The following is a 17,289-nucleotide window of genomic DNA, read 5'->3' on the forward strand; positions in this document are numbered from 1 at the left end:
GGTCCAGCTCCGAGGGCCTTCTAGCGGTTCCATCACTGCGAGAAGTGAGGTTACAGGGAACCAGGCAGAGGGCCTTCTCAGTAGTGGCACCTGCCCTGTGGAACACCCTCCCACCAGATTTCAAAGAGATAAACAACTACCTGACTTTTAGAAGACATCTGAAGGCAGCCCTCTTTAGGGAAACTTTTAATGTTTAACAGACTACTGTATTTTAATACTTTGTTGGAAGCCGCCCAGAGTGGCTGGGGAAACCCAACCAGATGGGTGGGGTATAAATAATAAATTATTATTCTTTTTCTTAGGTTCTTATGTCCTTAAAAGAGTCTCCTGAACTGGGGAAGAGGAGAATGAGCTGGTTGTGATTTGCACACGATTCCAGTCCTGCCTCCCCGCACTCTGCAAATCTCATTTATTTTGTATTTCAGATGATGTGAGCCTCACTCCAAGGGATGACGTCCTCATTGATATTGATGACAAAGAGCCTCTCATTCCAGTCCAGGTAATCACTCTGCAAGAAAGGGGAAAATTAAGGCTAACCTTTCTGGTTTATAGCTCAGAATACAAGCTAGAATTGCGAAGGGATGCTTGGATCCAGAGCACACAAATCACATTTTTCATCAAATGAAAGCAGCAACAACCCCTAAAACATTGCTAACCAGGAGCAGTGGATGTTGGCGTCCTGTTCCACTGTTATCCCTCGTCTGAGGAGACTTCTGATTCAGGGTGTGGGCATGGTTGGACCCCGATAGAGATGTGTTGGTGTTGCCCACAAGCGAAAAGTCTGCTGGGGTGAGTCAAGCTCATTGAGAGCCCTTGGCTGCCAATCTCCCCCTCTCAGCCTTCCCTACTTCATAGGGTTATTGTATGAATTTTCATGATTTTTTAAATGAAAATTAGGAGGGAAGTTACCAGGTGTGCTGCCTTGATCTCATTTGGTGGGGGGCAAATAAGGACTATAACTATGAATGCTGATGGACAAATAAGGAGATTCTGGGATTAGTGAGGAAATAATAATAATAATAATAAAAATTATTTATACCCCGCCCTCCCTAGCCAGAGCCGGGCTCAGGATGGCTAACACCAATAAAATCACAGTAAAAATATAATAGGGGAAAAAGAGAGGGGGAAAAAACCAATTTAAAATACAGGTTAAAATGCAATTTAAAATGCAGCCTCATTTTAAAGTAGCCCATAGATCAAAAGCATAAGGGGAGGGAAACATAAGGGTCAGACTGAGTCCAAACCAAAGGCCTGGTGGAACAGCTCTTTCTTGCAGGCCCTGAGGAAAGATGTCAAGTCCCGCAGGGCCCTGGTCTCTTGGGACAGAGCGTTCCACCAGGTTGGGGCCAGTACTGAAAAGGTCCTGGCCCTAGTTGAAACCAATCTTACCTCCTTGAGGCAAGGGACCTCCAAAGTGTTGTTATTTGTGGACCTTAAGGTCCTCCGCAGGACATACCAGGAGAGGCGGACCCATAGGCACGTGGGTCCTAAGCCGCAGGTTAAGTACACACAGCCATAAAATATTGTACATAAAAAACCCCCACAGAGATGTGGGGGAAAGGCATTGGGTCCCTAGAATTAAATGTGAAAGGAAAGCCTTTAAGGCATTTCCAGTTGTCGATCTACAAGACTGAGGGCTCTGCTGGGCATGTACCCCCTGCCCAGGGTGGTCTGTCAGCTGGCATGCCTTCTCCTGGTCATTCCCCCTCTTGGGCCAAAACTGACCTCCCTGATTCAGGGAGAAGTGAAGAGTCAGGGATTTCCCATGAGGGGGCACCCCAAGTCCCCTCCCTCCTTTTCTCCTCTTCCTCTTCCCGAATGATATAGGAGGCTACCATAATGGCTGAGTTCAACTGGGGTTTCAGGCAGGGTCTCTTTCCTATGGAAACTTGGAGATGCCAGGAACTGAATTGTGCCAGTGTGGTATAGTGGTTAGAGAGACTAGAAGCTGGGAGATCGAGGTTCGAATCAGCAATGGGTGACCTGGAGCCAGTTAGTGTCTTCCTGTGACTCCAGCTTACTCTTCCATCTGATGCCTTACCTTAGAGTCTTAATAATAATAATAATAATAATAATAATAATAATAATAATAATTTATTATTTGTACCCCTATCTGGCTGGGTTGTCCATCTGGCTGGGTTTCCCCAGCCACTCTGGGCGGCTTCCAACAAAGATTAAAAATACATTAAAATGTCACACATTAAAATCTTCCCTGAACTGGGCTGCCTTCAGATGTATTCTAAATGTCAGGTGGTTGTTTATCTCTTTGACATCTGATGGGAGGGCGTTCCACAGGGTGGGTGCCACCAACGAGAAGGCCCTCTGCCTGGTTCCCTGTAGCTTTGCTTCTCACAATGAGGGAACTGCCAGAAGGCCCTCGGCGCTGGACCTCAGCGTCCTGGCAGAATGATGGGGGTGGAGATGATCCTTCAGACCTGGACCACCCAGTTCTAGGCCTTCTAGAACAATCCAGAAGGGTTGTTCTAGTCTGAACAACCGCTAGGTGAGGCCACCTTCATCCAAGCAAGCCCTGTCCAATCTGCAGAGCACTCTCGCTTGCCTCATTTGTGAATGGGGACGAGAGGACCACGGAACACCCTCAGATGCTGGATCAGTTAGGAGTGGCTTTGAACACTGCTCAGGACAAGATGTTCCTGTCCCAGGACAGTCAGGAAGAGGTCAAGGATCAGGCTCTCCAAGTGCTTCTTTCGGAGTGCAGATACCTCACGCCGTTGTCAGTGTTCCTGAGAACACTCACATCTTGCCAGGAAACTCCTTTTCATGCCAGGTCTCTCCAAAGGCTCCTCCTTCCCTTTGAGCTGGACACAACATCAGCAACAGGAAGGCCCGTTCCCTTTCTCTCATCACCCCAGTCAGGGACAGCTTGTGTCGGTTCCTTGCCTGTCGTGACCCCGGAGTCCAGCAGCGCTCAAGACAAAGAGTCAGAGAGGCTGCTGAGTCATCTGGCTAAACCTTAGGATGAACCTTCTGCTGGCAAGAGCTGCTTGAAGTGGGCATGGACTCCCTTGGAAGGCAGTGGACTCGCCTTCCTTGGAGGTTTCTAAGCAGAGGTTGGATGGCCACCTGTCATGGAAGCTTCAGTTGAGATTCCTGCATTGCCGGGCGTTGGACTAGATGGCCCTTGGTGACCCCTTCCAATGCTACACTTGTATGATTCTAAGAAGTGAGATGGGATTCCTGACTCTGATGCTTGTGACCAGGAGCCCCCACTAAATCAAGCGCTGGTGGGCACCCCCTGGAACAAATTCAATGGACCAACATGGGTGTCTTCTACTGGACCCCTAACCTACCTCCTGATAAATAAATAAAATAAATAAATCTTTATTTATACCCCGCCCTTCCTGGTTCAGAAAACTGAGCTCAGGGCGGCTAACAACAAATTTTAAACACTTAATTGATGCAACAAAACCAGCATAAAATACAGTATAAAACGTGAATAACAATAAATTCAGAATTAAAAAAATCAATTTAGGGGGAAAATCCATCCAATAAACATTAGATGATCACCAGGGCTAGCTGGCTGAATTAGTCCTCTTTGGGCCAGCGAGGAGACCTGGGGAGAATTAGCTGTGGGATCCCAGAGCAGGTAATCTTCATAAAAAGGGGAGAGGGAGGGAAGAAGGGGAATAAAAGATCAGGCTAAGTTCAAATTGAAAGCCAGGCGGAATAGCTCTGTCTTACAGGCCCTGCGGAAGGAGGTTAAATCCTGTAGGGCCCTGGTCTCATGGGACAGAGCATTCCACCAGGTCAGAGCCATCACTGAGAAGGCCCTGGCCCTGGGGGAGGATAGTCTGACTTCCTTAGGGCTCGGGACCTCTAAACTATGGTTATTCATGGACCTTAAGGTCCTCTGCGGGGCAAACCAGGAGAGGCTGTCCTGATGCAACAGCACAGGGAGTGCACCAGATTGGAGGCTAACGGGTGCAGAAGGTCAGGCACATGGCCTTTAAGAGGCTCCATTCCTTCAAAAGTGGGGCATGTCGTGAGGAAAGTGCCTTGAGAAAAGCTACCCCACCCTTTCATAATACTAGAAAAGGATTCCAGGCCTGGTGGGCCATTGGCCTTCTCCAGGAGGCTCTGTTCTTCGGGAGCCTTAGAGAGAGGGACTGGAAGCAGAGGCTGAAGAAGCCACCTCCAATCCTTCTCAGAGCAGGTTGCTGATCAGGAGCTCTCCATGGTGCTGCCTTGCCCTGTGGGCTACATGGCCAGGCCAGAGATGGGCATAACCAGCCTGGCAGGCTGGCTCAGATGATGCCTTGGGATGCCTCCCATGATTGAGGAAGGTCTATTGTGTTGAGGGGCTCACTCTGAAGAACGTGTTGATGTGAGGGTTCTTGGATGGCCAGCAAGCGCACAGCAACATGACTCAGGAAGTAGAGAAGAAAACGACCAGGTCAAAGGCAGAGTTGGGAAATAAGGAAGAAAGAGGGTGAAATGACAGAGGCAGCCCTGAGATACCCCAGGCCTGGACCTTTTAGGCTTCAAAGACCAGCACTTCAAACAAACAAACAAACGCGTCCAGATTTTGTGATGTCATGTGGATGAAGGGCTTCACTTCTGGGGCAAGTCATGCTCTCTCCTGGACCAGATCGGTTCCATCTGGTGGATGGGAAGAGAGTCATCCAAGCTGAGCTCTGCCTGAGCACTTCTCCACACGCAATGCCATATCCCGGCACATGGAAGCTGCCAACGTGGCCTTTATTATGTGGAAATTGCTTATGACTTCATCCCTGTCCATTGGTGGGGAAACAAACAATCCCTGCTCCCCTCCTTCAGCAGCCCTTTCATCAGGCAGCCAGAAAGGGTGTTTGTGTGCGTGCGTGTGCGTGCAACTGATGCCCTTTTACTTAGAAGGGGAGGGGTCCTCTCCCGCATTCCTCTGGGGTTCTGCCTGGTATTATAGCTGAGAAGATGGTGAGTGACTGGGGTCTGGCAAGCCTCTTGGGACTCCACTGTGGCTTCCTTTGAAGTGGCATCTCCCCCGCCCCCCCAGTCTCCGTTAATAGGACCATAACCTATGAGGCTTAAGTGGAGGCTGATCAGATCCTTCTGTGGAAAGTTGCAACCCAGTTCTCTTTCCAACAGGCAGTTCTCTAGGAGTTTTCTGCTGCATCACCTTTGAACTTCGGAAGATTCAGGAGATGCAAAAGGAAGGACTTAGAATTGTAGGGTTGGGAGGGGCCCCTTTCTGGCAATTGGAATCCTCAGTGTGTGGTGCAACTCTGGGATTTGCTTCCAGGAGGGTCTCCGATGGTCACCAACTTGGATGGCTTTCAGAGATGATCAGGCCCGTTAGTGGAGGATGAGGCTAAGCTGTTGCAATGGGACCCTGTTGGTGGGCTTCCATGGGCAGCTGGTTGGCCACTGGGAGAACAGAAGGCTGGGCCAGGTGGACTTCAATCTGAGGCTGTTCTTGTGTTGCTCACTTTGTCTCAGGACAGAGGTTTAGACAGACAGCTCTGTCTTGCAGGCCCTGCGGAAAGATGTCAAGTCCCGCAGGGCCCTGATCTCTTGTGACAGTGTTCCACCAGATCGGGGCCACAGCCGAAAAGGCCCTGGCTCTAGTTGAGGCCAGCCTAACCTCCCTGTGTCCTGGGATCTCCAAGATGTTTTTGTTTGAAGACCGTAAGGTCCTCCGTGGGACATACCAGGAGAGGTGGTCCCGTAGGTATGAGGTTCCTAGGCCGTATAGGGCTTTAAAGGTTTAAACCTTTAAAGCCCTATATATAGCTTTGGCACAGATTTGGCATTTCTACGTCTGTCGTCAGGGTGGCATTCCACCTCCAGGATGTTTGCTGCTCCTGCCATTGATCCACCCGGCTGCCCGTCCTTAAGCCTGCTCCCAATTAAATTCATTTGGAGCTGCCGGAGGGGCTCTCTGCCTGCATGCTGCCGAAGGCCCTGGCCTTCTGCTGCTGCTTAAATTGCCAAAGATTTATCCCGCTTAGATGTGGCGCAGAGTCAGGGGCAAACAGGGACTTGGGTTTGCCACACCCTGTCGCCACTGGCGCCGCAAGATCCATGTGCAGCCCCCTCTCCCCACCAGGCGATCGTTTGCCAGGAGACGGAGAGGGAAGATGGGGTGGGAGAGAGTTCAGAGCTTAGGTAGGAGAGGCACTGAGAGTTTCCTTGCAAATAAAATGAGAAGCTCGTGTCTGGGATTCCAGAGTTGAGATGCAACTGGGAGACCAAACCTCAGGGGAGCAGGGCTCTCTGGCACCGACAAAGAACTGCCCTGATGATGGGCGCTGGGATGGTGCGTGGGTCTGGAGGAAAATTTTCCCTTCTGCCCATCTCTCTCTCAAATCATCTCATGGGCTTCTGAGTTTTTTGGGGTTCTGGGTGAGGTGGTAAGATCATATCCTCCAACATTTCTCCGATGAAAATAGGAGCGCCCAGGGCTTCTTTTCAGCTGGAACTCAGTTCCAGCACCTCTCAGGAGGGCGTCAGTACCAATATCAGAGGACAAAGGAGGTGTTCATGGTGAGTTCTGGCACCTCTTTTTCTAGAAAAATAGCACTGTGAATAGCCTATTCCATAATAACAACAAGAACAAGAACAAGAACAACAACAACCTTATTATTTATACCCCGTCCATCTGATTGGGTTGCCCCAGGCACTCTGGGCTGCTCCCAACATACAGAAAAACATAATAAAACATTAAAAAAACTTTCCTATACAGGACCCTCTTCAGATGGCTCTTTGGCCAGATAACTCTGTTCCCTCCAACATTTCTCTGGTGAAAACAGGGACGTCCTGAGGAAAAGCGGGACATTCCAGGATGAACTCAGAAACTGGCCCAGCTTCTGAAAATCCAGGACTGTCCCTGGAAAATAGGAACATTTGGGGGTTCTGTAAGATGCACCTTTCTATTTAGGCACTTTTGTACTTAAGCACGTTGGTTGTTTGTGTTTTTGACTCTTTTATATGAAAGTCGCCTTGAGATGGTGGTTTAGAAAGCGATTCATAATTCGGTGTTAATAATGATCATTTCATATTTCTGCAAGGCAATTGCGGAATCATTGGGGACTATTGCCCCCTTTTGCTCGGCTGCTCTGATATGGCACACCCCTCCAGTAGCGTAATATGATTATAGTTGCGATTTGCAATGTGACTATCATAATCTCCCTGTGCTATCGATGTATGCAGCCCTTTGTCGAGTAAGGGAAGAGTCTGAATTTTAACAGTGAAGAGAGAGAATAGGAGGAAAGCCAGAGATGGAAGATCACCAAGTCTCACCATTTTCATAGAGCTTGCTCAGGAGCACTTCCCCAGTGGGCTGTGTCCTTGATCTTGCAACAATTCTGTGAGATAGGCCACAGACATACCCATTTTACAGATGGGGAACTGAGGCTAAAAGGTGGAGTTCGGATTTTAATTAACTCTGGAAGCTTGTTGTGCTCTTTGCATTGATTAACCTCGGTTATCCACATCTCTGCAACATGAAAGTTCTTGCTTACCTAAAGTTTCCATGGGTTGTGTGTATTTGAGCATCGTTAGATGCAATGAGATGCAATTTCCTATGACTACGAAATTCGGGGTGTATGGTAGCCCTGAACTAGAGAATGTGGGAACAGGAACAACGATATTGGCTATTTCTTTGCTCCTGTTCCCACCTTGTTCCCACATTCTCTAGTTCACGGCTGCCATACACCCCGAATTTCCCAGTCATAGCTGGTATTTGGCCCTTGTAAGCAGGCGTTCAGGCTGTTGTTCTCCTTATTTAGGATCTTGTGCTTCTGATGCCCAAAATGACCCCCCCAAAAAAACCTAGCTTATAATGAATAAACAAAGGGGGTGGGGAGCATTGAAACACACTGTGGCATAGAGTGCTAGACTAGAACCTGGGAGACCACGGTTTGGATACCCGTTGGGTACAGTCACTGTCTCTCAGCCTGACCTACCTCTCAGGGTTGTTGTGGAGATTAAGTGAGAGGGAGAATAATGTATGCTGCCTTGCACTACTTGGAGAAAAAGGTGGGATATAAATGCAAACAAACAAACAAACAAACAAACAAACAAACAAACAGCACTTTGAAAGCAACACCATGAAATGCTTTAAAGGTATAAAATCTGCAGGCCCAAATGAAAAGAGAGACCTCAGAGGCCATCTTGCCTCTTTGCCATTTTGGATGTTCAAAATAGGCCTCCCACCACCCACTGGCCTGGTTTGCAAGACGTCATGGTGAGCCAGAGTATCTCAGGACGGTGTGATCCTGCCCCCCTTTGCTTCTCCCGCAGCTTTTTAGCTCAGAGCGAGACAACGGCTAAGCCAAGGCTTGATAGCCAAAGTGCAGGGTAGATACAAGAAAGTGCTCCTTACTGCAGTCTGCAGTTAATCTATGGAACTCACTTCCCCAGGAAGCACCAACCTTGATGACTTTAACAGGGCAAATTCATGGAGGAGGAGAGGGCTATTGATGGCTCTGCTCTGGCTCTATTGCGATGCTCCTGCATCCAAGTTTCTGGGAGGGTGTTGGGATGGGGACAGTTGCTGCTCTTGTGCCTGAGTCCTTCACTAGATGGGCCATTGGCCTGATCCAGCACGCTCTCTGCGTGTCATCATAATCCCTGGGACGGTTCTTCAGGCTTCTGTTTCCTAACCATGTGCTGTAGCCCAACAGCCAAGGGTCTTGGCTAAGCAGGAGTGTTAGTGGTGAAGCCCAGGAGGAGCCAAGCAGGTGCCATCATCTCCTGCACAGCCAGGCATTCCTGAGAAACCATGGCTTGGCGAAAGATTATGTGCAAAGGCAGCTTCTGTATCCACAAAACCAGTCAGCATGGATATTTTTTCTCACACCTTGCTTGTCCTTGAGTTATTGGAGATCCAGTTATTTGGACTCGAGGTCTTTCCCATGTGCTCGTTTGGATAAGGGAGGTTGTATTTCTATGCCTTGTTTGTGTTTTACAAAAGCCAACCCTTGCGCCTGCCATTGTGTGTTGGATTTGTGCTTGTCTAACTCCCCAACTAATCAAAGCTTTTAATTTGTAGCCTGAGGACGGCATGACCAGCTCAGCTTTCATTAACACGCAAACTTCCCGGGCTGACCTCCATGTATGTATGGCTTCATTTCTCACCTAATTACTGGGTTCGGTGGCTTTATGCTTTATTTTGCAAACCCGGGGTTTTCTTTTCTTTCTCTTTTAATGGCGTGTGGTAGGTGGTGGAAACAGCCACAAATTGGAGGCTGGGAGTGTCGGATTGATGTTTTCTCAGGTTACACAGAAAGATGAGAAAACCCCAGCCTTCTATTTATGCCTGCAAAATTTGTCCTGATATTAAAGGAAAAATAGAAAATTGGAACCGCAAAATTGGGTTATTCGGTTGAGGCAAAGCCCAGGATTCCTTGCTGGGTGGAAGTTATTGGGTCATGAAGTTGGAATAGCTGGATGCCTTGACGTGGCCTCAGGGACTCCCTTTCCTCTCACACATCTCTCAAGTGATTTTGGGGGGATTTGAGGATTGGTGGGTGCTGAGAACTTGGGAGTGCATGAAGAAAATAGAAATTGTTCCTGTGTAGATCCCAGCCACTGTATCTGCAAAGCCTGGAGGTTGAGAGTCTGCAAAACCCACCATCTGTGAGGCTTCACTCAAGAGTGCGGAGGGACCATAAAACAAGAACCAGTTTAGGAGGACTGTAACTGAATGCTATGGGACGCGGGTGGCACTGTGGGTTAAACCACAGAGCCTAGGACTTGCTGATCAGAAGGTTGGCAGTTCGAATCCCCGCAACGGGGTGAGCTCCCGTTGCTCGGTCCCTGCTCCTGCCAACCTAGCAGTTTGAAAGCACGTCAAAGTGCAAGTAGATAAATAGGTACCACTCCGGCAGGAAGGTAAACGGCGTTTCTGTGTGCTGCTCTGGTTCGCCAGAAGCGGCTTAGTCATGCTGGCCACACGACCCGGAAGGTGTACGCCGGCTCCCTCGGCCAATAAAGCGAGATGAGTGCCGCAACCCCAGAGTCGGCCACGACTGGACCTAATGGTCAGGGGTCCCTTTACCTTTAGCTGAATGCTAGACTGGGAAAAAAGAAACCGCTCCAGATAAGATACAAGGAGGGCTCTGCATATACAGTAAAAAATGGGATTAAGTAAATGTTTTCAAGGACTACAATTGGACGAAGAACTATTTTCTACAAAGGGGATGTGTTAATGGACAGATTCTTTAAATGCACTACTCAGTTCAAAGTCTGACTAATGGGGAATCTGGGCTGAGCTTCTGTATGAAACCCCCAAAGGGAATTTTCTCCCACAGCCTTTACTCTTGGGAAGTGCTAGGTGCCCAGCAGGGCCTGATCCATCCATTAAGGGGAAAGGTTGCTCTGGTTCCCAGACTAGTATGCGGAGGATGGAGCAGTCCTGAAAATTACCATCTTTGACCTGTGCTGCGAAAACGAGGTCCTAGCAAATCCCAGTTACTATTCCAGACTAGCCTTTGCCAACCCGGCGCCCTCCAGATGGGGCAGACTGGCTGGGGCTGATGGGAGTTGTAGTTCCTCAAGTCAGGGAGGCCTTTTCTTATATAGTCTTTTGGGGGCTTTGGCAAGCTTTAGAGATTGAAAAGAGAACTTTGCAAGCCCTGCTGAATTAGCTCCCCCTTGTCTTTCAAGCGAGGGGGAATGGGGCTTTCATCTGAGCCGCATTAAACGTCTGCAGACCCCAACAGAAACCCCCCCCCCTGCAAGCCATTAAATTAAAATAAAGGCAGAAAAAGTATCACCAGCATGCAATAACCCCCATTCACGCCCAAAGGTCATTAAACACAACGATGCTCTCTTTTGAAAGAGCTGCTGAGGACTCAGGAACGTTGTCTCCATTAGAATGGAGAACATATCACAAAGGGTTTTTGCACTGTGAGAAGAGGGCATCTAGCTGCAGCAATGAAGCTTGTGGCTACAGCTGGGAGGGTTTAGGGCATGGGACGCAGGTGGCGCTGTGGGTTAAACCACAGAGCCTAGGGATTGCCGGAAGGTCTGCGGTTCGAATCCCCATGATGGGGTGAGCTCAGGTTGCTCGGTCCCTGCTCCTGCAGTTCGAAGGCACGTCAAAGTGCAAGTAGATAAATAGGTACCGCTCTGGCGGGAAGGTAAACGGCGTTTCCGTGCGCTGCTCTGGTTCGCCAGAAGCGGCTTAGTCATGCTGGCCACATGACCCGGAAGCTGTACGCTGGCTCCCTCGGCCAATAAAGCGAGATGAGCGCCACAACCCCAGAGTCGGTCATGATGGACCTAATGGTCAGGGGTCCCTTTAACTTTACCTTTAGGCAAACTAAGGCCCGGGGGCCAGATCCGGCCCAATCGCCTTCTAAATCCAGCCCGCAGATGGTCCAGGAATCAACGTGTTTTTACATGAGTAGAATGTGTGCTTTTATTTAAAATGCATCCCTGGGTTATTTGTGGGGCATAGGAACTCGTTCTTCCCCCTGCAAAATATAGTCCGGCCCCCCACAAGGTCTGAGGGGCCATGGACCGGCCCCCTGCTGAAAAAGTTTGCTGACCCCTGGTTTAGGGTTTGGGGGAACGTTGATGTCTCACACCTGGAGAGGGGCCTGATTCAGCTTCTGCCATTACCAGAGGGACTAATCCTGAGGAACCCAGTGCAGGGTCGGATGGGGAGAGCCTCGCTCCTGTTGCTCCTGCCTTTGGAATTTCCCCTGGCTGCCCTCTGGGAGAACAGGATACTGGGATAGCTTGGCAGCTGCTGTGATCTAGCAGCCAGGCTCTAATGATGTCCGGTTCAGCCTAATCTCGGTTCAGCAGCTACCACTACAAAAAAAATTGTGCAGCCTTATCTCCGCTGTTTCATTTGCTTAGCAAACAAATGTAAAAGCAACACTGTGTACTTGAGATATGACATGGCATTTGGTTTCACTGCTCACCTCCCCGTTTGCAAATTAACTTGTACAGCACATGCTGGAAAGTGGCAGATACGGAGATGATCCCTGAGGAAGCCGGGTCACTGCACACCAGTGCAACACACACACACTGCCCAGGATGGATGGGAGGAGATAAATGCCAGCAGTGAGCTGGACAAATCCCTTTACACCCACGTAGCTGCATTTCTCAGATGGGGCCATTCACACAAAGCAAGCAATTCTGTCCTCGGAATTTGCAGGTTTTCCAACACACATATGGGGGATTTGAGGAAATGGCTAAACTTAAGAAAGTCCACAAATGAATGCACAAGATGAGCCTGCTGGATCAGGCCAATGGCCCCTGCAGACCAGCATCCTGTTCTCAAAGTGGCTAATAATAATAATAATAATAATAATAATAATAATAATAATAATAATAATTTATTATTTATACCCTACCCATCTGGCTGGGCGGCTTCCAACAGAATATTAAAATGCAATAACCTATTAAACATTAAAAACTTCCCTAAGGGCTGCCTTCAGATGTCTTCTAAAAGTCTGGTAGTTGTTTTTGACATCTAGTGGGAGGGCGTTCCACAGGGTGGGTGCCACTACCGAGAAGGCCCTCTGCCTGGTTCCCTGTAACTTGGCTTCTCACAGGGAGGAAACCGCCAGAAGGCCCTCGGCGCTAGACCTCAGTGTCTGGGTAGAACGATGGTGGTGGAGACGCTCCTTCAGGTATTCTGGGCCAAGGCCGTTTAGGGCTTTAAAGGTCAGCACCAACACTTTGAATTGTGGTCGGAAACGTACTGGGAACCAATGTAGGTCTTTCAAGACCGGTGTTATGTGGTCTCGGCGGCCACTCCTGGCTGCCACATTCTGGATTAATTGCAGTTTCCGGGTCACCTTCAAAGATAGCCCCACATAGAGCGCATTGCAGTAGTCCAAGCGAGAGATAACTAGATCATGCACCACTCTGGCCAGACATTCTGCGGGCAGGGAGGGTCTCAGTCTGCGTACCAGATGGAGCTGCCCTGGACACAGAATTGACCTGTGCCTCCATGGACAGCTGTAAGTCCAAAATGACTCCCAGGCTGTGCACCTGGTCCTTCATTGACACAGATACCCCATTCCGGACCAGGGAGTCCCCCACACCCACCCGCCTCCTGTCCCCCCAAAACATTACTTCTGTCTTGTCAGGATTCAACCTCTACCACATGCTCCAAAGGGAAATCTGCAAGCAGGATTTGAAACCAAGAGCAACTCTCCCCCCCTGCGGTTTCCAGCAACTGGCATTCAGAAGCATTGCTGCCTCCAGCTATGGTGGCAGAAAAGAGCCATTGATAGCCCTCTCTGATCCTCTTTTAAAGCGGACCAGACCATGTTGGTGACCTCCACTGCCCCTTGTGGGAGGGAGTTCCACAGTCTGCGCTGCGTGAAGAAGTTCTTTTCTCTGTCTCGAATATCCCAGCATCCGGTTGCTACGTGCCACGAGTGCATTGGAAGTAGATGGAGAAAGTGCAATGTTAAATTGGACCGCCAACATTGGCATGTGAAGAAGATGCAGTCTCCCGTCCCGTCAGCGAAGAGAGCTGCCACTTTGGAGAGCTGTCGGGTTGCGTCCTTGCAGCCAGCCAGGCCTTCTGCTGCCTCTAATACAAATAAGCCATTAAGCGACAAGTTAGCACACGAAACACGAGCCAGAAAACATGCGAGCCGAAATCTGTAAACTATTTGGGGTAATTGGCTATTTGCTGCGCTTGCGAGTCTCAAATCGTGGCGCATATTTTATGGCCTATCTGGTTACCCTTCCCTGGAAGAGCCACTGGGATCGGATATCTCCAGCTGAACCTGACAGTTGATACCCAGCCCCGAGACTCTCCGAAGGGGTGGCCTGCCAGCTGGGCATTCCTGTGGTCACCTCCCATGAACGCAGCCGTGCCGGGGCCTCCCCACACCCAATTCAGGATTGGGTTGCCAGGCCCAGGCTCTGGGGGTGTGTGTGTGGCTCCTGACCCTTGCAGGGAACAGCTTGCCCAGGCCACGCAGAAGCCTGAGACCTCCCACTTCCTAGGGGCTCCAATTCACTGGGAAGGTCTCCTGCACAGACCCCACCGAAATGGGGAGGAGCCAGCAGAGGTTTCTCAAATGATGCACAGTAGGAGGAAAGGGGCTAGAGGGAAGCTGCTTTCCCTCTCTCCCCATGCTAGAACTCGTGGACGTGCAATGAAGCTCAATGTCGGAAGTCTCAGGACAGAGAAAAGAAAGGACTTCTTTGTGCTGCATGTCGTTAAACCACGGAACTCCCTGCCACAGGAGGCAGTGGATGGCTTTTGAAATATACTCGGAGTCGAGAGTGGGTTTCATGCTCTCTATTCAGCTCATAGTGGTGAGGAGGAATGGAAGTTCCCCCAGAATGTCTACTTTATATACATTATTTACACAATGGGCCCCACGTGATTTGCTAATTCTGGGATTCTCCTGTAGGCCAACCTGGTGCTGGATTGGGTGGCTCCTCTGGACCAATCAGGCTGCTGCATTCTGGACCCTATTGTTCTAGGACCAATCAGACTGCTGCCTTTTGGATCCTATTCAACTCAGTACATAACATGTACCAGAGCACGCCAGGCACTCCTGTCCTCCACTGCCTCCCGCAGTTTGGTCAAACTCATGCTGGTAACTTCAAGAACACTGTCCAACCATCTCGTCCTCCATCGTCCCCTTCTCCTTGTGCCCTCCATCTTTCCCAACATCAGGGTATTTTCCAGGGAGTCTTCTCTTCTCATGAGGTGGCCAAAGTCTTGGAGCCTCAGCTTCAGGATCTATCTTTCCAGTGAGCACTCAGGGCTGATTTCCTTCAGAATGAAGAGGTTTGATCTTCTCGCAGTCCATGGGACTCTCAAGAGTCTCCTCCAGCACGAGAATTCAAAAGCATCAATTCTTCGGCGATCAGCCTTCTTTATGGTCCAGCTCTCACTGCCATACATCACTACTGGGAAAACCAGAGCTTTTACTATACGGACCTTTGTTGGCACGGTGATGTCTCTGCTTTTTAAGATGCTGTCTAGGTTTGTCATTGCTTTTCAGTGGAACATATCATCCTTAATTCCCGCTCCTACTTTTCCCCCCTCCCCAAAAAGGAACCCATCCTCCACCCCCCTAAACTTCCCTCAGCGCCTCTCTCTGGTTTTCCATACTTATAATTCTCTGCATATTATAAAATTGTAAAAATCCTTAACGTATCTATCTATGTGTTATTAATAATGAATTTGTGAATGTTTATTCAAAACCTGCCAAGGAGTCCAATTTAGTTTCTTTAAATACTTTGCAAAAGGTTCTCATTCTTCTTTGAAGTCGCAGTTGCCCTTGTCCTGCAGTTTGTGTGTCAATTTCGCCAGTTCCACATAGTCCATCAGTTTCTCTTGCCACAGTTCTTTAGTCAGGGTTTCTTCATTCTTCCATCCTTGTGCTACTAAGACTCTTGCCGCCGTTGTCACGTACATTAAGATATTCTTAAATTTCCTTGGCAGGTCTTTCCCTACAATCCCTAACAAAAATGCTTCAGGTTTTTCAACAAATGTTAATTTTCTTCAACTCATTATATATCATTTCCCAAAATTTTCTAATCTTACTGCAATCCCACGACATATGGTAAAAAGTCCCTTCTGGATTCCATGCGATGCCAATCAGGGCCTTCTGTGTCCCTCGCAAGACACTTAAGCCAGCTCCCTTCTTAGCCTTTCTTGCCAGGCATGGCTTTCCTGTTTCGACTGAGCAGCCAGTGTCCTTTCCAGTTAACATTCCAGCTGCGTCTCCTGGTGTTTTGCTTTAAAAGAAAAAGGGGGAAAAATACCCGCATCCAAAACACCCCCCTAAAAACACAAAAAACATGTTATTCTCAGTAACCTCAGCCCCAACATCAGCAGAAACCTCTAACCCCTTTCTTTGTCTTGGGGCTGCAGAGGAGACCAGAGGTAAAATCGTCAGATTACTGAAAGTGCTTTCTTTGTAACACGGCACCTGTGGAATGTCATAATAAAGGCATTTTGGTTAGAATGCAGCTCCCCCCTCCCAATGCAAAAGGATGGCCGAAAAGGGAGATTTATGCAATATTCCTACGAGGGGAGGAAGTCTATTGTGGGGGGGGGGGAGGGGGGGAGAGAAAGTTCTGGGTCCCAGCGCAATGCCTTTTTGAGACAGGGACTCTCAAGATGCCTGCCTGCCTGCCTGGCTCCCAGTCAAACTCCATAAACCCCGATTATCCCGGCTTCTCTGTGAGGTTAGTGTGATGGAATTTTGCGGAATTCCAAAATGAGATATTTATTTGCTTAAGGATGTTTCACGAATTACCAATTGCTCCTTCATCTTGGCTCCAGTTGACCTTGAAAATTGTAGCCATTACCAAAAAACAACAACATTTCTTTACAACCCCCCCCCCCCAGTTCAAACGAAGCCTTCTGTGTGCCTTCTACTGAGCCTGGCCAAAGGCTTCCTCTTTACCTACTTAACTAGGTAAGTTGAAAGGTTCAGGGCAGATACAAAGAAAGGACTCATTCGAGCAGCACAGTGTTAAACTATGGAACTCCTTGCCACGGGAGACCGGGATACCCTTCAACTTAGATGCCTTGAAAAGAGGATTGGGGAAATAAATGAAGGAGGCTACTACCCAGGGTGGATCTGAGTTCGAGGCAGCAATAATAATAATAATAATAATAATAATAATAATAATAATAATGTATTATTTTTACCCTACCCATCTGGCTGGGTTACCCCAGCCACTCTGGGCGGCTTCCAACAAAGATTAAAAATACATCCAACTGAATCCCAAAGGGTTTTCCATTGGGGCATCCGGCTAGCCATTGTGAGAACAGGACGCTGGACTAGGTGGGCCATTGGTCTCATCCAGCGGGCTTTTCTTAAGGGATTGAACCCATGGCGTTCTGGAAGCAGAGCTGAGCTGCGGCTCCAGTTTTTCAAAAGCCACCCAAATCCCCCCGCTGGTTTTTCTAATAAGAGAGTTGTGTTTCGCCACAATGACTTGCGCCATTCATTCTTGAGCCTTGTTGATGGAGACCCATCCTTTGCACGCATCCCCGTGCAAACCGAGAGCCGCTCAGGTGGTGCTGTTCACTATCGAGATGTCTTGATACGAAGTGATGCTTCTCCTCTGCCAGGAAGAAGAGTTCATCGATTGGTGGAGCAAGTTCTACGCTTCCACGGGCGACCGGGAAAAATGCGGCTCATACCTGGAAAAGGGTTTTGACACGCTAAAGGTAACTGGTTGGAGGGAGACCTCTTGTTCTTTATTAGTACAGCTCCAGAGCTCGATTCCTCAGCAAATAGCATCTGATAATACTATGCAAAGAAAAGGATTTTTCTTGTTGAGACACTGATGCAATTCCAGTTATTTAAGCAA

At 48.8% G+C, this 17,289-nt stretch overlaps 1 protein-coding gene across 7 annotated transcripts in view; it reads left to right on the forward strand.

Annotated features, from left to right (window-relative positions):
• The window catches only part of DYSF (dysferlin), a 192,992-nt gene that overhangs the window by 139,827 nt on the left and 35,876 nt on the right, over positions 1-17,289 (forward strand). For 4 of the 7 annotated variants that reach the window (XM_053402225.1, XM_053402227.1, XM_053402224.1 and 1 more), the window contains 3 exons: positions 426-499; positions 9,014-9,076; positions 17,048-17,146. In XM_053402225.1, coding sequence (XP_053258200.1) covers positions 426-499; positions 9,014-9,076; positions 17,048-17,146 — 236 coding nt within the window. The remainder of the gene's footprint in view (positions 1-425; positions 500-9,013; positions 9,077-17,047; positions 17,147-17,289) is intronic. The other 3 variants (XM_053402229.1, XM_053402230.1, XM_053402228.1) reach the window with 1 other exon arrangement.

The sequence above is a fragment of the Podarcis raffonei genome, chromosome 9 (genome assembly GCF_027172205.1).
Source record: "Podarcis raffonei isolate rPodRaf1 chromosome 9, rPodRaf1.pri, whole genome shotgun sequence".
Lineage (NCBI taxonomy): Eukaryota > Metazoa > Chordata > Lepidosauria > Squamata > Lacertidae > Podarcis > Podarcis raffonei.